This window comes from Ictalurus punctatus, chromosome 6 (assembly GCF_001660625.3).
Source record: "Ictalurus punctatus breed USDA103 chromosome 6, Coco_2.0, whole genome shotgun sequence".
NCBI classification, from domain to species: domain Eukaryota; kingdom Metazoa; phylum Chordata; class Actinopteri; order Siluriformes; family Ictaluridae; genus Ictalurus; species Ictalurus punctatus.
In genome coordinates, this window is record NC_030421.2 from 10,500,242 (window position 1) to 10,522,692 (window position 22,451).

Genomic DNA, 22,451 nt, shown 5'->3' on the forward strand with positions numbered 1-22,451 from the left:
TCTTTGTAGGACACCTTATGCCTGAATGTTTATTTGCTTCTTTGTGAGATGTGTATATAGGGTGTGTTGTTTTACTCATACTGACCCAGCTCACACTCTCCCCTGCTTTCCATCAGCTTTTCTGACTTTGTAAAGCGATGTGATCTTGTTTTGATAAATACAGTATATTGTAGACACACAGAAGACATTAGTATATGTGGCCAAATGAGTATTGATGCCAAGTATTGCATTTTTGACTAATGTAGGTTTTTTTGTGTTTGTTTTTTTGCTGATTATGTTTCTTGAACATAAAATTCATGTGAATATAATTAAAATGAATTGAATATGCATAGATGAGTCATATGTGCAAGCATAAATACCAATTGTTCATAGCATGTGCATGTCACTTATTTATTTAAATATACACCCACAATTAACTGTATAAGGTATTTCGACATCGCTTCAAAGCCTGCCATCGGGAAACGCACATGAATGAGTGAATGCTCAGTGAAGTGGGGAGGAATTAAGCTGCACTCTTTAGTATTATTGTGTTTGTCATTTTTAATGTAATAAAATTTAATGTTGAACAGCAACAGATGTGCGTTGCTACTCTGCATGTTCACAAGAGGATACTGTTGTGATTTATGTAACTGAATTTATTCTCTAGTGGCGCTTTCACTGTGGCAAGAATGCAGTCAAGCTTCAGACATCGGGAAAACCAGCGATTGCATGGAATTCTGTTTCACATGTTTGTGGCATATTGGCCTGAGGGATATGGCTAAAACTTAGGCCAATAGAAATGATGATAGTCCAGTACTGCTGGTATTGTCCTTGTCAATAATGGTTAGAAAATACTCCCACTGCTCAAAATGTCTGTGCCAAAACACTACTGAAAACACACATGTGCCTCGCTTCTCTTGACAGCTTAACTTGAGTCTGAGTCATCTTCTAGCGATGCTTAGTCATGTACCCTGATTGTACCCCATCTCCTGTGGGCGTGTACCATCCAGCTCCAGTTTTTCTTCTGAAGCTGACTAGATAAATAAGACTGTAATTAGTGTGAAACTGGTCATTTGATTTACATGTTATGTGCAAGGCTTCCTACTAGATTAGCAAAGCAAGCTAACTTTACTAGCCATGAACACATTTTCAGAATGCAAGACGAATGTAATGCAACATGTTTCACATGTAAAATGGTACATGTTATTACAGCCTAGTTCTTTTGTTCAAAGTAGTTATAGTGTTCAGAAACATTTTTGATCATTCATGTTCCATACCTGTCCGTTATATACTTTTATAAAAGTTATTTGAAAAAATCACAAACTATGAAAAGTAATTAAAAAATATACAAAAGCAAAAAAATAAAAAAATCTATCTATCAAAACAGATGATAGTTTATGTTTATATGTAGATAGATTTTATATACATTAGATAATCATTACACCTGGTCTCCTCCAATATTTGGGGGGAGGGGGGGGGTTGGCTGGTGCCACATGATAAGGGAAGCTCGGGGGCTTTAGTTACAAAAGGTTGAGAACCTCTGCTGTATCTCATGGTAGGTTATTAAGGTTTGCACAAGATATAAAAAGAATGAAAAGGAAACAAATTCCCACAGACTTTTAAACCGTGCGATCAATAGCCATATCGTGACAGGTGGAATCTTTTGACGATTCTTGACACTATTGTCAGTGTCCCATGCCTAGCACAGACTGTCTGTAACTCAGCGGAAGACTCAGTGCACAGTGTAGGTGTCTGAGATGTCAGGACCAATGAGAGAAGAACTGCATACACATAAATGTGCGTTTATTATTTACAACATATGCTCTACATGTTCACTCTTCCTCTCTACACATTTTCTTAGCTGCTGTATCATGGTTATGTGGGTTTTGCTCAATATATTCCCATTGGTTACTGACTTTACGGCCACCCCGTCGATTGCTTGGGCATAACCGTTTTATGCATTTATACAAAATCTGCATGATCCTGCTCATATAAAAAGTTATGCATGGGTAAGCTGAGGGGACTTTAGGCTTATAGTTTGATCATTAGAAGTCTAATGAAATTGCTGTGACTTGTTAGAGTTTTTTGGCATTGGATTGATCTTCATGTAGAATAAGCCTGCTTTCTCTCTCTTCTCCAGCAGCCCCACTGTTGTTTGTGTCTATGGTAACACCTCTGAGCTATTTCAAGCAGAGGTGATGGTGTGAATTAGCTGTGAGCTGGAAGCCTTCTCACGCTCCCTGGTGTTCGAGTTCAACTCGTTTATGTGGCTGCAGTTGAATAGAGCCGTAATTACAAATCAGTTGCATCAAGATAAATTTTCCATGTTATTTCTGCTGGATTTCTTCCCATTATTCTTATTATTCTTAATTCTCTGCTTCTTATTGTTCTTAATCTTCTTATTCTTATTCTTATTAATCTTCTTAAGCTTCTTTTTCTTCTTCTTATTGTTCTTAATCTTCTTAATCTCCTTTTTATTCTTAATCTTCTTCTTAACCTTCTTATTCTTAATTTTATTAATCATCTTTTTTTCTTATTATTAAAAACAACCTTTAATCTTCTTATTCCTCTTCTACTTCTTGTTCTTTTTAAATTTCTTATTCTTGTTAATCTTCTTCTTCTTCTTAACCTTCTTATTCTTAATCTTATTAATCGTCTTCCTCTTTTTCTTCTTATTACTAAAAACAAACTTTAATCTTCTTATTCCTCTTCTAATTCTTGTTCTTATTATTATTGTTCTTCTTCTTAATCTTCTTCTTCTTAATCTCCTTATTATTATTCTTAATCTTCTTGTTCTTGTTAATCTTCTTTTTCTTCTTATTCTTCTTAATCTTATTCTTTTTCTTTGTATTATTAAAAACAAACTTTAATCTTCTTAACATAAACACAATAAAAGATTGTATAATGTCTCTGAGGTTAATAAACTGAAAAGTCTTTACTTTTGTGTTAAATGACAGGCACATGTAACAGGACACTGATCATTTAAAGAGCTGAGAATAAAGTAAGCAATGCAGAATGGTTCAGAGTGTTTTTAAATACACCAAATGTGCATTTTATGTTCAGAGTATAAAGACTCCACACAGTAATACTATAGATGATGGAGTTTGTGTTGTGCTGGAATACCAGTCTCATATATCTAGTGTTTATTTTAGGCCCATATCCTAAAAGATGCACAAAATTTTTTTTGACAAATGAAGTTCTGTTTATAACTGACAATTTATTAGGAACACCTGCACATTGGTGCAGTTATCTTATCAGCCAATCATGTTGCAGCAGTGCAATGCATAAAATCATGCAGATAATGTACAGGTCATGAGCTTCAGTTAACGTTCACAACAAATTTCAGAATGGGGAAACCGTGTGATCTATGTGACTTTAACCGTGCCGTGGTTGTTGGTACCAGTTGTGGTTGGTTTGAGAATTTCAGAAACTGCTGATCTCCATTCCACGGTTAAAGTCACAGAGATCACACTTTTCCCCCATTCTGATGTTTGATATGAACATTAACTGAAGCTGTGCTTGCTCTTACACTTACTATAGTTTGCACATGCTGTGGTGTTATCTGATGAACTTAATTGGTACTGTTTTCTCAATAATAAGCAAATTTAGTATTTGAATATTCTCTGACCCTGCTCAGGGTAAAGCACTTACTGAAAATGAATGAATGAAAGCAGTAAATGTGTCATTCTTTGTCCCTCGATCTTCATCAGACATGAAGCCCTCATGAATTGACTCAGTTGTACATTACCTCCTTTTGACACATACATTCTCTCACACTTCATCTGTATGCCAATGTTGCGTTAGTAGTGCCTTGTAAGTGGTAATTTGCAGGTTGTTTCCCACCACGGGACATGTGAAGTGAAGGAAAAAAAAACATGGACACCTCCACGAAAACGCATCTTTTGTTTTGCTCTGTCAGAGCACGTAAAGCTCATAAAAAGCTACTTTAAGCACACTTTTACAGTTACAGTCCTGAGTGCCTATTATTTCTGTTCCACTGTAGTGACCTTCAAACATTTTGGATTGAAATCTCAGCACAGAAACATCAGTGAACAATAGCGTGTAGCTTAGCTTAGTTGACTAACATTGGTGATAATGCTAATGTTGATTCTCAGTGATTAGTCTGATCAGTGTTATAGGTTTAACCAAGGACTGTGGATGTTTATGAACTGATCTAAAGCCAGTTCTGCTATAAACACATTTATAATTGGAGAAGGGGGACGTTAGACTGTTCAGAGTGAGCGGCCATGTTGGTTTGATGTCCCTCTGTTAACAGGGAAGGAGCTGGTGGTTGAGAACTACGTGGACGAGTTGAAATTTCATGTTGAGGAGGCGTTTTCTGTGGTTTTTACTGGTTGTAGGCGCAAATCTACAAGTTGCAACTTCACCTGAAACCCAGCATGTTTCCCATTCTTTCTTCCTGCGCTCTCCTTTTCTCACAATATACTGTAACCCTTCCATCCAAAGCTTCCACCAAATTCTCCGAAACTGGACATAAAATGATAATAGTTTATATCATTTAATTGTTCTGTTGATATTCTGAAGAAGGCACAAGAGATGATGTAATTAAAATAGCGACAACCAAATATACAGTCATGGGGAGTCTGGAACACGATCACACACACACGCACACACATGCTGTGTCACTGTTTGTTCCAGAAATCGCTTGCTTTCCATCACTCTTCACATTTTAGAAACTCCCCTTCTTTTTATCTCTTTTCTTTCTCATGATTTGTCTTTGTGCTTCTGTCTCCCGTTCTCTCTGTTTTTTTTTCTTCTTTTTCCATTGCCTCCTCTCCCTGCCCCCTCCGCTTCACTGACACGGTTAACTCTTCCTGTGCCGTGCAGTCTGCCGGGCTGATGTGTGGGTTAACAGCTGGAGGGTGGACAGGAGCTGGTTAAAAAGGTTGAGTGCTATTTATAGCAGTGCTGCTGAGCTCTAAGGAACTGTAGTTTACTGTGTGCAGCAGGAAGCTCTTTAAATCACACACTCGCACTCTCACACACTCACAACATGGGCAATGGCAGGTCCTGCTCGTTTTCACACTTTAGTGAGAGTGTTGTATAAGAATAAGACGTGTATAAGAACAATCTTACACCATTATATCAAAAACAGGAACATGTTTACTGCTAAACATTTGAAAGATGATGCACACTTTGTAGTGTATGTGTTCAGTTTTCGCATTCTTAAGAGTTATTCAAATATTTGGAGATTGCCGATAAATCAGTCCCTCCAGGATTTTGTGATCGTGGAAATTAACGCAAAATCGAGCCAACGCCGCAATATTCGGAGGAGCTTGCAGTTTTTCAGAATTACCGCAGATTTGGGCCAAGACGCGTCGTGTGATGTCATCACAACACTCATTCAGCCTCTTCAATTCACATGTGTTGAACATGAGTACAGCTAAAAGGTCTCATTTACCAACAGACATCACTGTTAAAGACCGTGCAAAGCAATTTCGCCAATTTGAGTAGTTTTCCGACAAAAAACCCCCCCACAAAAATCTCTCACAAATTTTCAAGCATTTTTGGCCTCAACAATCACGAAAAGGTTCTGCAACATCCTGTACAGACTCAAAGATTAGGGCTGTGTTAACTGCTGGTGTGTGTGTGTGTGTGTGTAGGTTCAGGTCTTGATGCAGAACTCAGAACCGGCACTCCTCCCCAGCAGCATGATATCTTACACCCGTGCTAATCACACAAAATTCTGTTTACTGTTAAATAATCAGGAACACTTGGCTTACGATTAAAATTTTTCGTGAATATTCCAAAATTTTGATTCATCCATATGTTAAAAAGCATCATCTTCATCTGTGTTTTTTTTTTTTTTTTTTTTTTTTAAATAGTTTTTTGTGTTGGGGTGCTGCGGTCCTGGCGGTATTCGCCTAGAACATATAGATCTTTCAGTGCAGCTTTATGTACAAACGTTCCCGTAAACAGCATACTGTAGTAACTTTTATCAGTCCGTACAGGGTTCAAGACATTTTTTTGTGATTGTTGTGGCCAAAAATGTGTTTTTGTGAGGTTTTTTTGTTGTTGTTGTTTTCCCCAAGAAAGCTACTTGAATTGGTGAAATCGCATGAAATTGTTTTGAACGCTCTTTCGCAGTGATGTTTGTTGTTAAATGAGACCTCTTAGCTGTACTCATGTTCGACACACGTGAATCGAAGAGGGCTTTGGCTGAATGCATGTTGTAATGACGTCATGTGACATGGCTTGGGCCAAATTTGCGGAAAATCTGCTGAAATTTTTAAAACTTTGCTTTTGCGTTAAATTCTACGATCACAAAATCACTAAATCCTGGAGGGACTGATGTATTGGATTAAATCAATTAATGCATTTCAATCTGTAAGTATGAAGGCATTTTCACACAGCCACAGATGGTTTGTGTCCTCAACCCTGGGAAGCCATCATAAGTGTGTACCTGAGATGACTACACATTTGCCTTAGTTGAAAAATATGTGAACTTGTGATGCAAATATCACGCCTGCTTTGGCAAAAAAAAAAAATTCTTATATTTATATAGATTTTTGCGTTTTTCCACCATTTTCTACCCAATTTGAAGTTGCCAGTTCCCACCAATTAGCTAACTCTTTGCCATCAGATGAGAGCTTGCAGCCAGGGGGTGGTGTAAACATGTGCTTCCTCCAAGACAAGTGAAGCCATCCAACCACATCTTTTTGTCATCTTCCATCACTGCTGCTCAGGCAGCGTCACAGGGTGGCAGAACACACTCTGAGGAAGGCACTATCTGCCCTCTTCTGCTGACAGACATGTGAATGGCTAGTGCTGCTGTGACAAACAGGGGAGTGAGACTATACTATCCATCGCAGCCATTTTCTCTCTTGCACTCCAGGCCATGGATGGTTGTGACATTGTCAGGATTTGAACTCAAGATCTCCTGGAAATAGGATGAATGCTTCTGTTACTCAACTTGGTAGCCTCTTGGCCAACATTTCAAACATTTGCTAACTTTGGCTAACAAACTTGGTTGCTACAGAAACAAAAACAAGGGTATCGTGTGTGTGTGTGTGTGTGTGTGTGTGTGTGTGTGTGTGTGTGTGTGTGTGTAATATGTGTATGATCCTGCTCAAATAGTTGTTAAACCACAATTAAGAATGTACCATAATTTAAGTGCGCTTTTTTTCAACTGCTTAAAAGCTGTGCTGAGAGAGATTTCTGTCTTTTCATCAGTGAACCAGAGGGAAAGAGGAGGAGAGGGAGAAATGGGGGGGGAGGGATGGAGAGGGAGAGAGAGGAGGAGAGGGCAAAAGAGGGGGGGAGAAAGGGGGGTAATGGGAGAGGGGGGTAGAGGGGGAGGGAAAGAGGGAGGGAGAAAGGGGGGTAATGGGAGAGAGGGGGAGGGAGAAAGGGGGGTAGAGGGGGAGGGAAAGAGGGAGGGAGAAAGGGGGGTAGAGGGGGAGGGAGAGAGGGGGAGGGAGAGAGAGGTGGAGCAGAGGGTCCTTTGCTGTGTGAATACATTTTTAATATAGACTTCAGCGTAAACAATAACTAAGATTGAGTCAAAATCTGTCAGAAGGAATGAACTCGAGCAAAACCCTGGTAGATTTCTAACGCATCATACAGCAGTCAGGATGTCGAGTCGTTTCGTTCTTGAAAACTTTTTCATGTAGCCACCTCTTAAAGCACCTCTTCATTCTCCATTTAATGTCTGACGTCACCTTTTCTCTTCTCTTGCAGGGTCGGCATGTCAAAACAGGGCAGTTGGCGGCCATCAAGGTCATGGACGTCACAGAGGTAAGAAAACGTTTGTGTTTAACCTAAAGATTGAATGTTTTATCTGACTGCTACCATATGCATATGCATATTGTGTAATTCTCTTCAGTCAGAGATCAAACGTTATAAAGTTTTTTTTTTGTTGATTCACTCTTCATTCATTTTTCTTGAAGAATATAAAGCACATATTAGGGAATATTAGCTTGCTGGGACATGGTAAGACTGATCGAGTATACTACAGTATCTCACAAAAGTGAGTACACCCCTCAGATTTTTGTAAATATTTTATATCTTTTAATGTGACAACACTGAAGAAATGACACTTTGCTACAATGTAAAGTAGTGAGTGTACAGCTTGTGTAACAGTGTAAATTTGCTGTCCCCTCAAAATAACTCAACACACAGCCATTAATGTCTAAACCGCTGTCAACAAAAGTGACTACACCCCTAAGTGAAAATGTCCAAATTGGGCCCAAAGTGTCAATATTTTGTGTGGCCACCATTATTTTCCAGCACTGCCTTAACCCTCTTGGGCATGGAGTTCACCAGAGCTTCACAGGTTGCCACTGGAGTCCTTTTCCACTCCTCCATGACGACATCACAGAGCTGGTGGATGTTAGAGACCTTGTGCTCTTCCACCATCCGTTTGAGGATGCCCCACAGATGCTCAATAGGGTTTAGGTCTGGAGACATGCTTGGCCAGTCCATCACCTTCACCCTCAGCTTCTTTAGCAAGGCAGTGGTCGTCATCATGCTGGAATACTGCCCTGCGGCCCAGTCTCTGAAGGGAGGGGATCATGCTCTGCTTCAGTATGTCACAGTATATATTGGCGTTCATGGTTCCCTCTATGAACTGGAGCTCCCCAGTGCCAGCAGCACTCATGCAGTCCCAGACTATGACACTCCCACCACCGTGCTTGACTGTAGGCAAGTACTGTACTCCTCACCTGGTTGCCGCCACACACGCTTGACACCCTCTGAACCAAATCATTTTATCTTGGTCTCATCAGACCACAGGACCACAGTTCCAGTAATCCATGTCCTTAGTCTGCTTGTCTTCAGCAAACTGTTTGCGGGCTTTCTTGTGCACCATCTTTAGAAGAGGCTTCCTTCTGGGACGACAGCCATAAAGACCAATTTGATGCAGTGTGCGGCGTATGGTCTGAGCACTGACAGGCTGACCCCCCCACCCCTTCAACCTCTGCAGCAATGCTGGCAGCACTCATACGTCTATTTCCCAAAGACAACCTACTGAAGAGCTCTTTTTTACCGTTATAACAAGGTCATGCAACTGTATATTGTATAATGCTACGATGGCGCAGGCTCACGTTACCGGTGTGCTCTCTATATATTTTAACTCTGGGACACACAGATTGGGGTCTCTGGTGTTCAAACAGTACACTTACATTACATGCATTATTAATAGAATGCTGATATCGCTCATTTACACGATGCAAATAGTCACATTTTTCTTGTAAGACCCAACAATTTCTTATGAAGATTGTCCAGTAATTTGAATTTATGACCTAAACAGTGTGTATTGTATGAGGGATGCTGACGTCAGTGGGTTCATCACATTAAATGGAGTCCACTGGGAACTTGATGTAAGTGATTTGGAACTATTTTATAGACTGTTGGGAGGTTTTCCTTCACGACCAGAAGAACCCCCCCCACCCAAGTAAGTCCATCATTTAGTATCCCAAGACTGGAACCAACTGGAGTTTAAAGTCACTGGATTGAAGCTTAAAAAAACTTAAGATATATGAAAACATATCTGTAAGTTAGGATTCAGACAGCGGGCACTTAAATATAGTATCAGAGTTTTTTTCTCACTTGAAATAAAGTCAGTGTGGCAGAATATTAGATAACAGCGTTATACTATGTGAAACCTAGTGTACATGATCGCGTTAATGAACAGACAAGAAAAAATGAATAACGTGATCTGGAGGTATTTTACGAGTAAGAAAAGCAATCAAATTAAAGCAGACAGCAAGCTGAGCGCTATGAAAATATCAAGAGGAAGAGCTGCAGCACCTTCCTACAATTACTAATAACCCGATAAAACATCTTTATGGCTTTTATACAGTAATAGAGCCCGTGAAGAGTGTTTAATAGAGCACGTGAGGACGGCCGACCCGAGTGTATCGTTACACCCCTGTTAAACACCATAGCATGAACAAGTAAATTAAAGCAGGAGTCCACTGCTAGCAGTGACCAACATAAATCGAGCTAAGTAAAATGATGCATGATGCCCCTGATTAATTAATGTCAAGTATTCATTTCTGTATCAGTACTGGGATCTACAAGATAAAAAAATTTTTAAAAACATGCACTGTGTTCACCTGTCCTCTTTCTGCCTTCATAAAAATCTGCTTTTAAAAAGCCAAAATGTGTTTTTAACAGGGGTGTGGAGTTTTTTTTTATATCCACTGTAACAAGTAAGGAAAAGAAACTAATATCCGTTTTCAGCTGATCAACGTAAGAGTAAAATAATTGCAACTTAATACTGACAGTGTTTTTATTGTATAACACGGTAAAAGCTGTGATGGAACGTAACAGTCTGAAGCACAGGGGTTTCCCTGTCGGCTATTAGTTAGTAGGTCGAGGAGGGAGTGTGGTCTTGATTACATTGAATTATTTATTACACCTCAGGTAATATAAGCTGATTTTATTCTGCAGTGCTGAATAATGATAGTCTTCATTGATCACATACACACCACAGCACAGTAAAATTCCTTTAATCGCATACCCCAGCATGTCAGGAAGCCTGGGTCAGAGTGCATTGTATAAAGAGCCTTGAATCAAACAGAAGATACGATGCATCACATCATTACCACCCTCCTAAACACGCACTAGTAAAAATCCATGGTGTGTATGTGAAGTGACATGGTGAAATGGTTCCTGAAAGTGGACGAATGATGCAAAACGATGCAAATGTATGTTTATTGTAAGTAATGATAACGTGGCAGAATGGCATGTTCTTTATACTGAACTTTTGCTCAGTATTCTGTTTTATTACAGTACAAATGCAAGGGTTTGGAACAACATGAGGGTGAGTAAGTGATGACAGAATGTTCATTTTTGGGGGAACTATTAACTAACGACATCTGTTACTGTCGTTCGTCTTCTGAACACAAATTAAGGCATTTTTTAATAAAAACTTTCAAGCTCCAAAACGTCATAATGGCATCGTAAAAAATAATCCATGTGCCTAAAGTGTTTTAATCCCAGGTTTATGAAGCAATACGAATGCTTTTTGTGCGCCAAAAAACTAAAATTAAGTCTTTATTCATAAAATATTTTCACCTCTGCACAGATCTATAACGCACGTTCACGAGAGAAGAGTTGTTTTGGTTTGTATGCAAGGAGGAATTGAAATTGACAAAATTGTTATAAATAAAACAGTTTGTTTAGTTCAGTGGTGGTGTTCTCATTGTGTCAAAAACAGAAGTAAAACAATGAATAAATATCGGTTCTGCATACTGGCTATCGGCCGCATAAACATGCAAATGGTCGGTATCGGTTATAAAAAAAATAAATCAATATCGGTTGGTGTCTAGAGTCAGCTGTACTTCCTGAATAATTGTCAGTTTGAGTGCTATCAGTGATTTAGACTGACCACGTCCACCCATGTCTATTGATTTACACGCAGAACAAAAAACACAAGGACAACAGGAAGGTGCAGCGTGGCAGTAAAGTATACTCAAACAGCAAGAGGATCAGAGACCAAGAAAGTAATTGTGCGTGCGTCCGATTCGGACTTGGTTTATCTTCCTATTTCAAAATTCTTTGAAAATTGGGTTATACTACTTACAATAAAACCAGGTGAAACACCACCACAGTGACCAGAGCCTTCTTATTAAAGTCTTTTTCTACAACATAGCTTCAACTAAGCTACTTCCAATTGCTTTCATAGAACACCACAAATATTTATGCAACTCATTTAGTACAGTTGGGATACATGAGAGATCTACTTCAAGCAAATTAAAATTATTCTTATCTCTCAGTAGATATCTCAGACGAGCCCCCAGAAAATGGTTAGGAATTGTGAAGAGATATCCCGGTCGAACCTCCAGAAAACTGTTAGGAATTGTGAAGATATCCCAGTCGAACCTCCAGAAAACTGTTAGGAATTGTGAAGATATCCTGGTTGAAGCTCCAGAAAACTGTTAGGAATTGTGAAGAATCCCAGTCGAACCTCCAGAAAACTGTTAGGAATTGTGAAGATATCTCGGTCGAACCTCCAGAAAACTGTCAGGAATTGTGAAGATATCCCGGTTGAAGCTCCAGAAAACTGTTAGGAATTGTGAAGATATCCCGGTCGAAGCTCCAGAAAACTGTTAGGAATTGTGATCTTCGGGTTACGATTCTTAGGAAGAGAGAAAGCAAAAGTACAAGAGAAAAGGTGCCCTCGCCCCACTACACACTTCCTGCACCAAGTGCTTGGGCGAGCTGCCAAATGACACACAGACACCCGAAATTCAAATGGCAAGATCTCAGATTTATTCAAAGAAAAACAGAATATGCGTATCATGCTCGACACTCAACAGAGACAAGGGGTTAATTATTGATTGGCTAGGCGGAAAGGCATATTTGCATAAAACAGGAAGCATATCAATAGCTGCGTTTACATGGACAACAGTAATCCACTCTTAACCCGATTAAGACCATACTTTGATTAAGAAACTACCATGTAAACAGCAATTTTTACTTACCTTAATCTAATTAAGGTCATAATTGAATTAAACTCTAATCTAATTAAGACAGGTGGAGTACTCCTGTTTTAGTCGCATTATGGACGTGTATTACAGACATGTAAACACCTTAATCACATTATGAACGTCATGTGAGAATTTTTACCGCATTTTGTGACAGGACACGATCATACACGGCAGTTTTACGTTTTATGGCAAACGAGAGTTCGGGTGCGTCCCAAACTGCATACTTTCCTACTATAGGCCTGTAGTGGGGAAAAATACATGTATCTCGGCTGCTATATAGACTGTAAGTACACGGTTTGAGACCCCGCCTACGGCTTCAAGCAGTCGTCTATTAGCACGTATAGAATGACAAATAATTAACTGCACTTAAAGCGTTCGTAAAAAACCTTAATAAAAACACCCAAAACTATATTTGGTACCATAACAAAGACGAACTGTATGTTGATACATGAAATTCTGGAGGGACGTCGGACGACGTGGCATGGTGACGTAATGACGCGGGCTGTTAATCTAATTATGCCCTATAACATGTAAAATGGGAACATGACAAGAGTATTCTAAAGCGACTCATGTAAACACCTTAATCACATTATTATCTTACTCAGATTAAGGTTAATAATTAGATTACTGCTGTCCATGTAAACGTAGTCAGTGTAAGAGAGGAATAACTCCATATATTGTATTCAGGAAGTCATAGGAATGCGAGCAAATGGTGTTAGGAAGACATAGTGAGAGGCTTTATCTTTCTGTACCTGGTCGAAACTGGTTTTGTGCAGTGGTGGAAGAGTTAAAAAGGGAACAGAGAGGGAAGAGTGTTCACAGTAAACTTTTCACTCCATCAGAATGTTAGACAGTTACAGTCAGCTCGATGCTTTCTTGCTGTGCAGTTGCGTAACCGTTGTTTGGTGTGTTCTGGTTGGAGTGGGAAAATGTGTGCGTTAATCTGATGTCCAGTCCCTTGTGCTCTTCCGCCAGTTGTGTTTCTTTATGGTGGCTCACCTAATAGCCCTGGCTTTATTTAAATCTTTCCAGTGATGTCTTGATGATGAATTTTTTTTTTTTTTTCCCCTGAAGTAGTCACTGCTTTGATATAAATAAATAAATAAAGGTGGCTTTGTGTCTGCTGTTTGGCAACAAAAACAACAAGAAGTCTATTGAATACCCATGCTTTTATTTCAGTGAAGGCTTTTACATAGTGTGGGATTGGTGTGTAAAGGAAATGGAAGCCTGCCAGTGTACTGCGTACACTAAACCCTATTGTTGTGTTCGACACAGACGTGTTAATGTGTGTGAAAAGCTCAGTGTGTTTAAAAGAACGGACAGTGTGTGTGTTCAAAACTTAAATTGTCATGCTGTGTGAATATCAGTTATATGGACACATGGGTTGCCTTTAGAGAGACACCGATATTGTATCCGTCGGAGAAATTCAATAACCGATAATTAGAACCCAGTTGTAACTGATACCGATATTAATAACTTATCATTTTACCTTTTTGCATTTGAATGCAAGTTCACATTATATTCCAGATGTGTAGTGCAGTGAGCTTTAAAAGTGGATCTACTGTGGGAGAAATAAGTATTGAAGGTATCAACATTTTTTTCAGTAAATATATTTCCAATGAGACTGTTCACATGAAATTTTCACCAGACATCAGTATTAACTCAAGAAATTCTGAAATATAAAGAATTCGCAACATTAAAGTCCATAAATAAAGTTATGTGTAATAAAGTGGAATGACACAGGAAAAAATTATTGAACACGCTAACTGAAATTTATTTAATACTTAGTCAGAAGCCTTTGTTTGTAATGACAGCTTCAAGACACTTCAGGACACTTCCTGAATTCAGGTGTGATTTTGGCCCATTCTTCTAAACATATTGTCTTTAAATCTTGTTCAATTGGATTCAAGTCAGGTGATTGACTGGGCCATTGTAACACCTTGATTTTTTTTCTCTGAAACCAATTGAGAGTTTCCTTTGCTGTATGCTTTGGATCGTTGTCCTGCTGGAAGGTTCAGCCATGTCTCATCTTCATCATCCTGGTGGATGGCAGCAGTTTCTTCTCAAGAATCTCCCGGTAAAGGGCTCCATTCATCGTTCCTTCAATTATATGAAGTCTGCCAGTACCATGTGATGAAAAACAGCCCCACACCATGATGCCTCCACCTCCAAACTTCACTGTTGGTGTAGTGTTTTTAGGGTGATGTAAAGTGCCATTTCTTCTCCAACATGGTGTGTAGTATGACAGCCAAAAAGTTCAATTTTGCTCTCATCTGACCAGACTACACTCTCCCAATGTTTCATAGGCTTGTCCAAATGAGTTGTAGCAAACTTTAAATGAGCTTCGACATGCCTTTTCTTTAGTAATGGTGTCTTGTGGAGTGAGTGTGAACAGTGGAGTGCATTGCCTATTGTTTTCTCTGTGATGATGGTACCTGCTGCCTCCAAGTGTTTCTGGAGCTCTTTCCCAGTGGTCCTTGGCTCTTGGGCTACTTTTCTGACATTTCTTCTGACTCCCTGGTCAGAAATCTTGCGAGGAGCTCCTGTGCGGTGCCGGTTGATTATGGAGTGATGTTGCTTCCACTTGTGGATAATGGCCCCACTGGTGCTTACTGGGGGATTCAGAAGTTGAAATACGTCTGTCGTCTGTATCCGATTCCATCAATATGTTTCGCAACAATAAGGTTGCGAAGATCTTGGGAGAGCTCTTTGTTTTTACACATCATGAGATGTTTCTTGTGACACCTTGGTAATGAAAATCCTTTTTATAGACAATTAATTTACCAATCCAGCTGATATTTGCACAGATAGGAGGTATAATTACTTACAGATGTCAGCTGGTTCCTTTCCTTACCTTGCCTTGGAGAACTGTTTTCTTGGCGTGTTCAATACTTTTTTCCTGTGTCATTCCACTTTATTACACATAACTTTATTTATGGACTTTAATGTTGTGAACGCTTTATATTTACGGATTTCTTGGGTTAATACTGATGTCTGGTGAAATTTTTACAATTTTCAAAATTACAGCAGATTTTCCGCAGATTTGACCCAAGCCGATTCGTGTGACGTCATCACAGTCAGTCAAAGCCCTCTTCGATTCACGTGTGCCGAACATGAGTACAGCGAAAAGGGCACATTTACCAACAAATGTATCAAAATAATGAGAACTTTTTATACGAGATGCACAAGGCTTTTCAGGCGGCTGCTTTTTACTCTCTTGTGTTTTATGAGAACAGAATTAATTGCTGAAGTGTTGCATATTAATGCTTATGATGACTCTGAGGGAACGTGCTGAAACGACGGTCTCTGTTCTCTCTGGGGAGAAACGGTGAGTGGACGAAGCTTCCAGTAGCTGTTGGAGATGTTTGAGTTTGTCCTTGAACAGACTGGTGCTAGCTCTTCAGCTGCAGAAATGAAGGAGAAGTTTAGAGGCTGGAAAGAACTGAAACACTGGAGGAACCGGCAGGAAAAAACATTTAAATGTCATCTGAACAGGTGTGATGATAGGAGGCAGACATGCCACCTGGAGTGTGTGTGTAGCCACAGGAGTATGTGTGAATCAGATCCACTGATGCAGTCCTGCGCCTGACCCACATACAGTTTCCTGCTAGATTCACAGATAGAGACGTGTGTGTTGGGGGTTATACATTTTTTCTCTCTCTCTCTCTCTCTCTCTCTCTCTCGCTCTCTCTCTCTCTGCACCCCCACCTCTCTCCACCTCTCTCTTTGTCCACCTCTCTCCACCTCTCCCTCTCTATCTGTCTTTCTACTCTTTCATTCTCCACCTCTCTACCTCACTCTCTCTCTACCACTCTCTCCACCTCTGTCTTTCTTCTCTCTCTCTCTCTCTCTCTCTCTCTCTCATATTCTCCAGCTCTCTCTCTCTCACTAAGAGTTGAATTTTTTAAGAAAAGTAAAAGAAGGATGATGTCACTCTGCCATATAGCCATATATCTCATCCCCCAAGCCTCTCTTTGTCACTCTCTTACTCTCTCACTCACCCACACACACACGTGATCGATGTGTGGTCACACATTTCTCTGGAGTCAGGCCTCATCAGGAGCCGCAGAAGCCTATAAAGAAGCTGACTCTGTGTTATGCGTGTAGAAATGTCGTCATTTTCTACAGAATTGTGTTTTTAGTTCTGTTAATCATGTGTAATTACACACTGTTCAGCTTTCTCATGCTCTTCTTTGTAATTTGTGTCCAGGATGAAGAGGAAGAAATCAAGTTGGAGATTAATATGCTGAAGAAATATTCTCACCATCGCAATATTGCCACCTACTATGGAGCTTTCATCAAAAAGAGCCCACCAGGACATGATGACCAGCTCTGGGTCAGCCACCTTTCTCTCCTCACCTCTCAGAAACCTGCAGATTGTACAGAGTGCAGGGTGTAGATTTCAGCGCTCCAGTGAAGTGTTGTGTTCAAGTCCAGTGTTACACTGGCAGCTTTTTGAAGCAATATAACACAGAGATGTTTAACATCACATGGTGTGTTCCTAAACTCAGAGAAAGGAGAAGAGCAAATCACTACATTTGTCTAAATATTCTAAAGATGAGCAGGGGGGAAAGAGATAAGAACGTGATGTGCAGTGTGTGTACTGAGAGAGGTTAGTTTTATTGTATGTTATTACACAAAAGAGCAGCAGCAGATAGAACCACAACAAGCAAGAACCAAACCCAGGAGATTCTGATCATCTTGCAAAAAGTTAACTGATTATCTAATATCCAGTGGGTGCTTATTGGTCTGATATTATATTGAAAGTATCATTGAAAGTCTTAGAAAGTACTACATTTAACTCTGCATCTGCACACTCCCTGGGTTAGGTGATGTCAGTAGTAGAGTCCTCTATGCTTGGGCCGATGATGGCATCAAGAATCACTGATGGATTCCGTCTATCATGATGGTTATCAAGTTGCACAATTTAATGTCTGTTGGGAAACGTGTGTGCTAGGGTTGTCACAGTACCAAAATTTCAGTAGTCAGTACCAACACCAGTAAAATTCCACGGTGCTCGGTACCAATTTCAGTACCAAAGCAAAACACAGAAACATGCTAATTGAACAACACACTATTTTATTAATAAAGTTAAATACCAATATAAAATGCATTTAATGTTTAAATGTAATAAAATGTACACCTCAAGCATATCATTATTAAAGCTACTAGAGTTATCCAGCCAAGAGTAGAAATGTTTTTCTGACTGACTGATATTAAAGACATAAACAGTGCTAGCCACACATGTATTATTTTCTAATGCATACATTTCAGATATATAGGTCATCAAAACGCCTCTGGTGTGTAAAATTAGTAAAACCCCATCATATCCTCCCATTTATTTTACCCCAATAAAAGTTTTAATGGTTAGTAAGGACTCTGGACCTTAATAGTGTTAATCGCGCGTATGCTAAACATTAAGTAAGCAATACTACACTCGAATTAAACTATGCTACCACGTTCATAATGCAACCGCTACCATAATTTTAAACTCACCTGCTCGAACTGCTTGAATAAATTCTGCGGTTAAGCAGCCGCTCTAACTGAAAGCACGGTTAATCTAGCCGCACATACATTTTAGGGGCGCTGCTTTTACACACTTAGTGGTAATAGCAACGAATGCGGAAAACGTGCACCCGAGAGAAATACATGTATTTCGCCTATTATTTAGTAGGTAAATATGCGAACACAGCCATGGTGGTGCTGCTTCTTTGGCTCCAATGTCTTCTTGTTGCGCAGTGCACTTATGAAAAGTTCCCGACTGAACACCTGTGTCAGTTCCGGGTTGACCTGGTGCTTGGTACTACCGGTACTTATGGAAATCTAATACCGTCAATCTTTATATATATATATATATATATATATATATATATATATATATATATATATATATATATATATTTTAGTACTGACTTGGTACCGAAGTACCAGTACTTTTGACAACCCTAGTGTGTGCAACTTGAAGATCGAAAAAATACTTGTTTTATCTTATAATATGTTTGTTTGGTTTTTTTTTTGCCTATTTTGTATCCTACACGAACCTTAATAACCTGCCGTGTGACTTCAGAGCGACAAAACATCTTTCTCTGCTGCATCTTAGCTTCCCTCTTCTGTCCTGCCAAACAGATAAAGCCGTAAATATCACGCATATTACACATGATCTCAGAAGCCTAATGTCCTCAAAAACCTATTCACATGATCACAGCTAGTCCTCAAGAACTCTTAAAGAACTATGTAGGGACTTTAATTTGAACAGTGCTAATTTAACTGGCAGTTACGGCTCTCCCTCAGAGGCGTGTTGAATTATATACTTTCCTGGAACAGAAATGTTCTTATTTGTTTTACTAGCACTGCAAATGCAGCACAAACTAGGCTTTTGAAACGTATCAGTTATTTAGGCTTTACATTTTAATGCAGCTTTGTTATCAATGTTAATTTAGTCGTATAACAGTTTGGAAATTTAGAACATGTGTGAAAACTTCACTGATTTCATATTAAACTGTCTTCTTATACTGAGATTCTGATCTACTGAACATCCCTGTGTAATAACTGTGGTGTGTGTGTGTAGTTGGTGATGGAGTTCTGTGGTGCTGGCTCCATCACAGACCTGGTGAAGAACACGAAAGGAAACTGGCTGAAGGAAGACTGGATTGCATACATCTCCCGAGAAATCCTCAGGGTAGGGCACCGTACTCATTTATTCACTCATTCATTTACAAACTGTCTACTGACAAGCACTACTTTTCTGATTCTCCTGCATGATGCATTTGAAATAATCCAGTGACTACATTTACATGGACTGCAATAATCTGATTATTGACCTTATTCTGAATAAGACTATTGTGATTAAGGTGTTTACATGAGTTGCTTTTAGAATATTTCTTTCATGTTCCCGTTTTACATGTTGTAGAACACGCTGTCCAACGTTCCCTCCAGAATTTCATGTTTCAGCAGTTCGTCTTCGTTATGGTACCGTGTACAGTTTTGTCTGTTTTAATTTTAAATTGCATGAAAGCTTCAAGTGCAGTTAATTATTTTTTGTGCTATACATGCAAATAGATGACTGCTTGAAGCCGTGGGCTGCGTCTGAAACCACACACATGCCTACTGTTTAGTAGCCGAAATACATGTATTTCACTTCCCGTTATATAGGAGGTAAGGTTGCAGTTTTGGACGCAGCCGTGCTCTCTTATTTGCCGTCAAAAGGTTGAGCACTGCCGTGTTTGTGTTCTGTCGCAAAATGCGGTGAAAACTCCCACGTGATGCTAATAGTGTGATTAAAGTGTGTACAAGTACAGAATGCACGTTGGTAATGCAGCTAAAATAGGAATACTCCACACGTCTTAATTTTATTTCTGTTTACATTGAGTATGACTTTAGTCGTGTTAAGGTAATCAGAAATCGCTGTTTACATGGTTTCTTAATCAGAATATTGTCTTAATCTGGTTAATATCGGATTATCATTGTCCATGTAAACGTACTGAGTGATAGTAAAGTAAAAAACAGGTTGTCTGCTTTAACTTGAGGTTACACGTTTGTGTATTGGGTAGGTATGGGTCAGTATGGAGACAGTACAGCCCTGTACAGATTAGAGGTATACATGGTGTATTTGAATACCTGGTTAATTGTTTGAGGAAGAGATGGAGCACTGTTGTGGTGTGCCTCTGCATTAAAAGAAGCCTCATAGAATGCTAATACATTCCCAATAACCCCGGGGCTCCTCGGGTATGCAGTTTAAGCTTATTAAGCAAAGACACACAATGGGCACGACATAATTGCTCTGGAGCAATCATTATATTTATAGAAATATACAGTTCCATTCACTGATCAATTTATTAGGAACACTATACTACTATTAGGTAGGGCTTCAGTTTCCAAGATGTTAGAGACATTCCTTTGAGATTCTTGACCATGTTGACTTGATTACATCACACAATTCCTGCAGATTTTTCAGGTGCACTTTCATTCTGAGGATCTCCCGTTCAAGCACATCCCAAAGGTGCTGTAGTGGATTCAGATCCAGTGACTGGGAAGGCCACTGAAAAACACTGAACTCATTGTCATGTTCATGAAACCAGTTTGAGATGACTTTTGCTTTGTGACATGCTGCATTATCATGCTGGAAGTGCTGTGTAATTCAAGCACTGATGGATTGGTATTAAAGGGCCCAAAGTGTGCCAAGAAAACCTTCCCCACACCATTACACCACCGTCACCAGCCCGGACACAAGGCAGATTGGGTAAATGGATTCATTCTGCTGGCACCAAATTCTGACCCTGCCATCTGTGTGCCTCAGCAGAAATGTAGATTCATCAGACCAGGCTAGGTTTTTGTGAGCCTGTGCCCCCTGAAGCTTCAGCTTTCTGTTCTTGGCTGACAAACATGGACCCTGACGTGGTCTTCTGCTGTTGTAGCCCACCTACCTCAAGGTTCGACGTGTTGTGCATTCTGAGATGCTTTTCTGTTCACCACAATTGTACAGCGTGGTTATCGGAGTTAGTGTAGCTTTTCTGTCAGCCAAACCAGTCTGGCCAATCTCCATTGAACTTCTCTCATCAACAAGGTGTTTATATCCACAGAACTGCCGCTGAGTAGATGTGTTTTTTTCTTTATTGCACCATTCTGAATAAACTCTACCTGTATTTAAAAATCCCAGGAGATCAGCAGGCATAGAAGTACTCAAACCAGCCCATCTGACCCCAACAACAATGCCACTGTCAAAATCACAGAGATCACATTTATCCCCATTCTGATGATTGGTGGGGAAATTACCCGAAGCTGCTGGCCCGCATCTACATTATTTTATGCGCTGCACTGCTGATTAGATAATTGCATGAATGAGTAGGTGTACAAGTGTTCCTAAAAAAGTGCCATATAGTCCAAGTATAAAAACGTCTGTAGTGAATGTCTGATTAATATAAACATTCATTTTTCACTAATTACATAAAGTTCACTAATCCACTCTCTGTGTCAGTTCTAACTTTCACATCATTTGAGTTTGATCCGATGCCAGAGAATATGTTGCCACAACAGGCTGAAATCAGACGTTAATGTGCATCTTTTTTATTCCCTGAATTATGCCTGTAAAACATAAACGTGTGCCTACTGAAGGAAGTAACTTTCATTTCATATTACTCACAGGCCTGATGTACAGTATAACTCATTTAAAGGAACAAAGTGCTGCCTTGTTTACTGTTGATCCTGTGAACAACCATGTTGATTTCACTTCACTTGTTGAATTCGGGATTGTGGAGACCATCACGAGTTTAAAAGAAGGAATTCTCAGTTGAGGGTTTTTATATTTTATTTTGGTTTTTCCTGGTCAGAGGCCATAAATGACAAGTTTCATCATAATTGCCTTTCTCTGTTACTAAATAAACTGATGGTTACGTACGTACCCACGGTTCTCTGAATTTCGGATGACCACCAGAGGCGGTGCTCAGCACCTGGATGTCAATCACGTTTACGTGCAGGTCGAGTGTTTGTATCAACAAAGTCACCTGTGATCTGGATGACGAATGCCTTTTGCCCCGGTACTAAAGGCATGTTCACCCCGGATGTGACCTCTTGGCAATCTTCTCACGAATCTTCTGAGTGACTGCCAAGCTCTTGTGGTCGTCTGAATTTCACAGAACCACAGTCACATGCGTACCCATCGTTCAATTTCATTTCTACTGATCGCCAGAGGTGGTGCTTTTAGCACCTGGATGAGTAATACCAACAAGGTCACGAGGAAGTTCTACGTGCTCCTTAAAAAAGGCTGTGATGCTGGAGGAAAAATGGCTGTTGCCTCTGGGTTGTGCGAGACCACATTAACCCTACACACTCTTGCAAATGTGCAGGTTGGTGCCCATGATGTGGCTACACAAATATCTGAACGAGGGACCCTTGTAGGGCTGCCCATGAAGTAGACACTCCTGAGTGTGTTGAGTTACTTCGAACCTGAGGAGGGATCCGGAGACCACTGCCCTTGTAGGCACAAACAATATCATCTACAATCCATTTGGACAGACG

General features: G+C 39.8%; 1 protein-coding gene across 6 annotated transcripts in view; it reads left to right on the top strand.

Annotated features, from left to right (window-relative positions):
* map4k4 (mitogen-activated protein kinase kinase kinase kinase 4) overlaps positions 1-22,451 on the top strand; it is an 82,597-nt gene that overhangs the window by 14,079 nt on the left and 46,067 nt on the right. For all 6 annotated transcript variants that reach the window (XR_008396540.1, XR_008396539.1, XM_017470064.3 and 3 more), the window contains exons 3-5: positions 7,681-7,737; positions 16,648-16,773; positions 19,006-19,116. Coding sequence is in view for 4 of the 6 variants with exons in the window: in XM_017470064.3 (XP_017325553.1) it covers positions 7,681-7,737; positions 16,648-16,773; positions 19,006-19,116 (294 nt within the window). In the remaining 2 variants the exon portion in view is untranslated. The remainder of the gene's footprint in view (positions 1-7,680; positions 7,738-16,647; positions 16,774-19,005; positions 19,117-22,451) is intronic.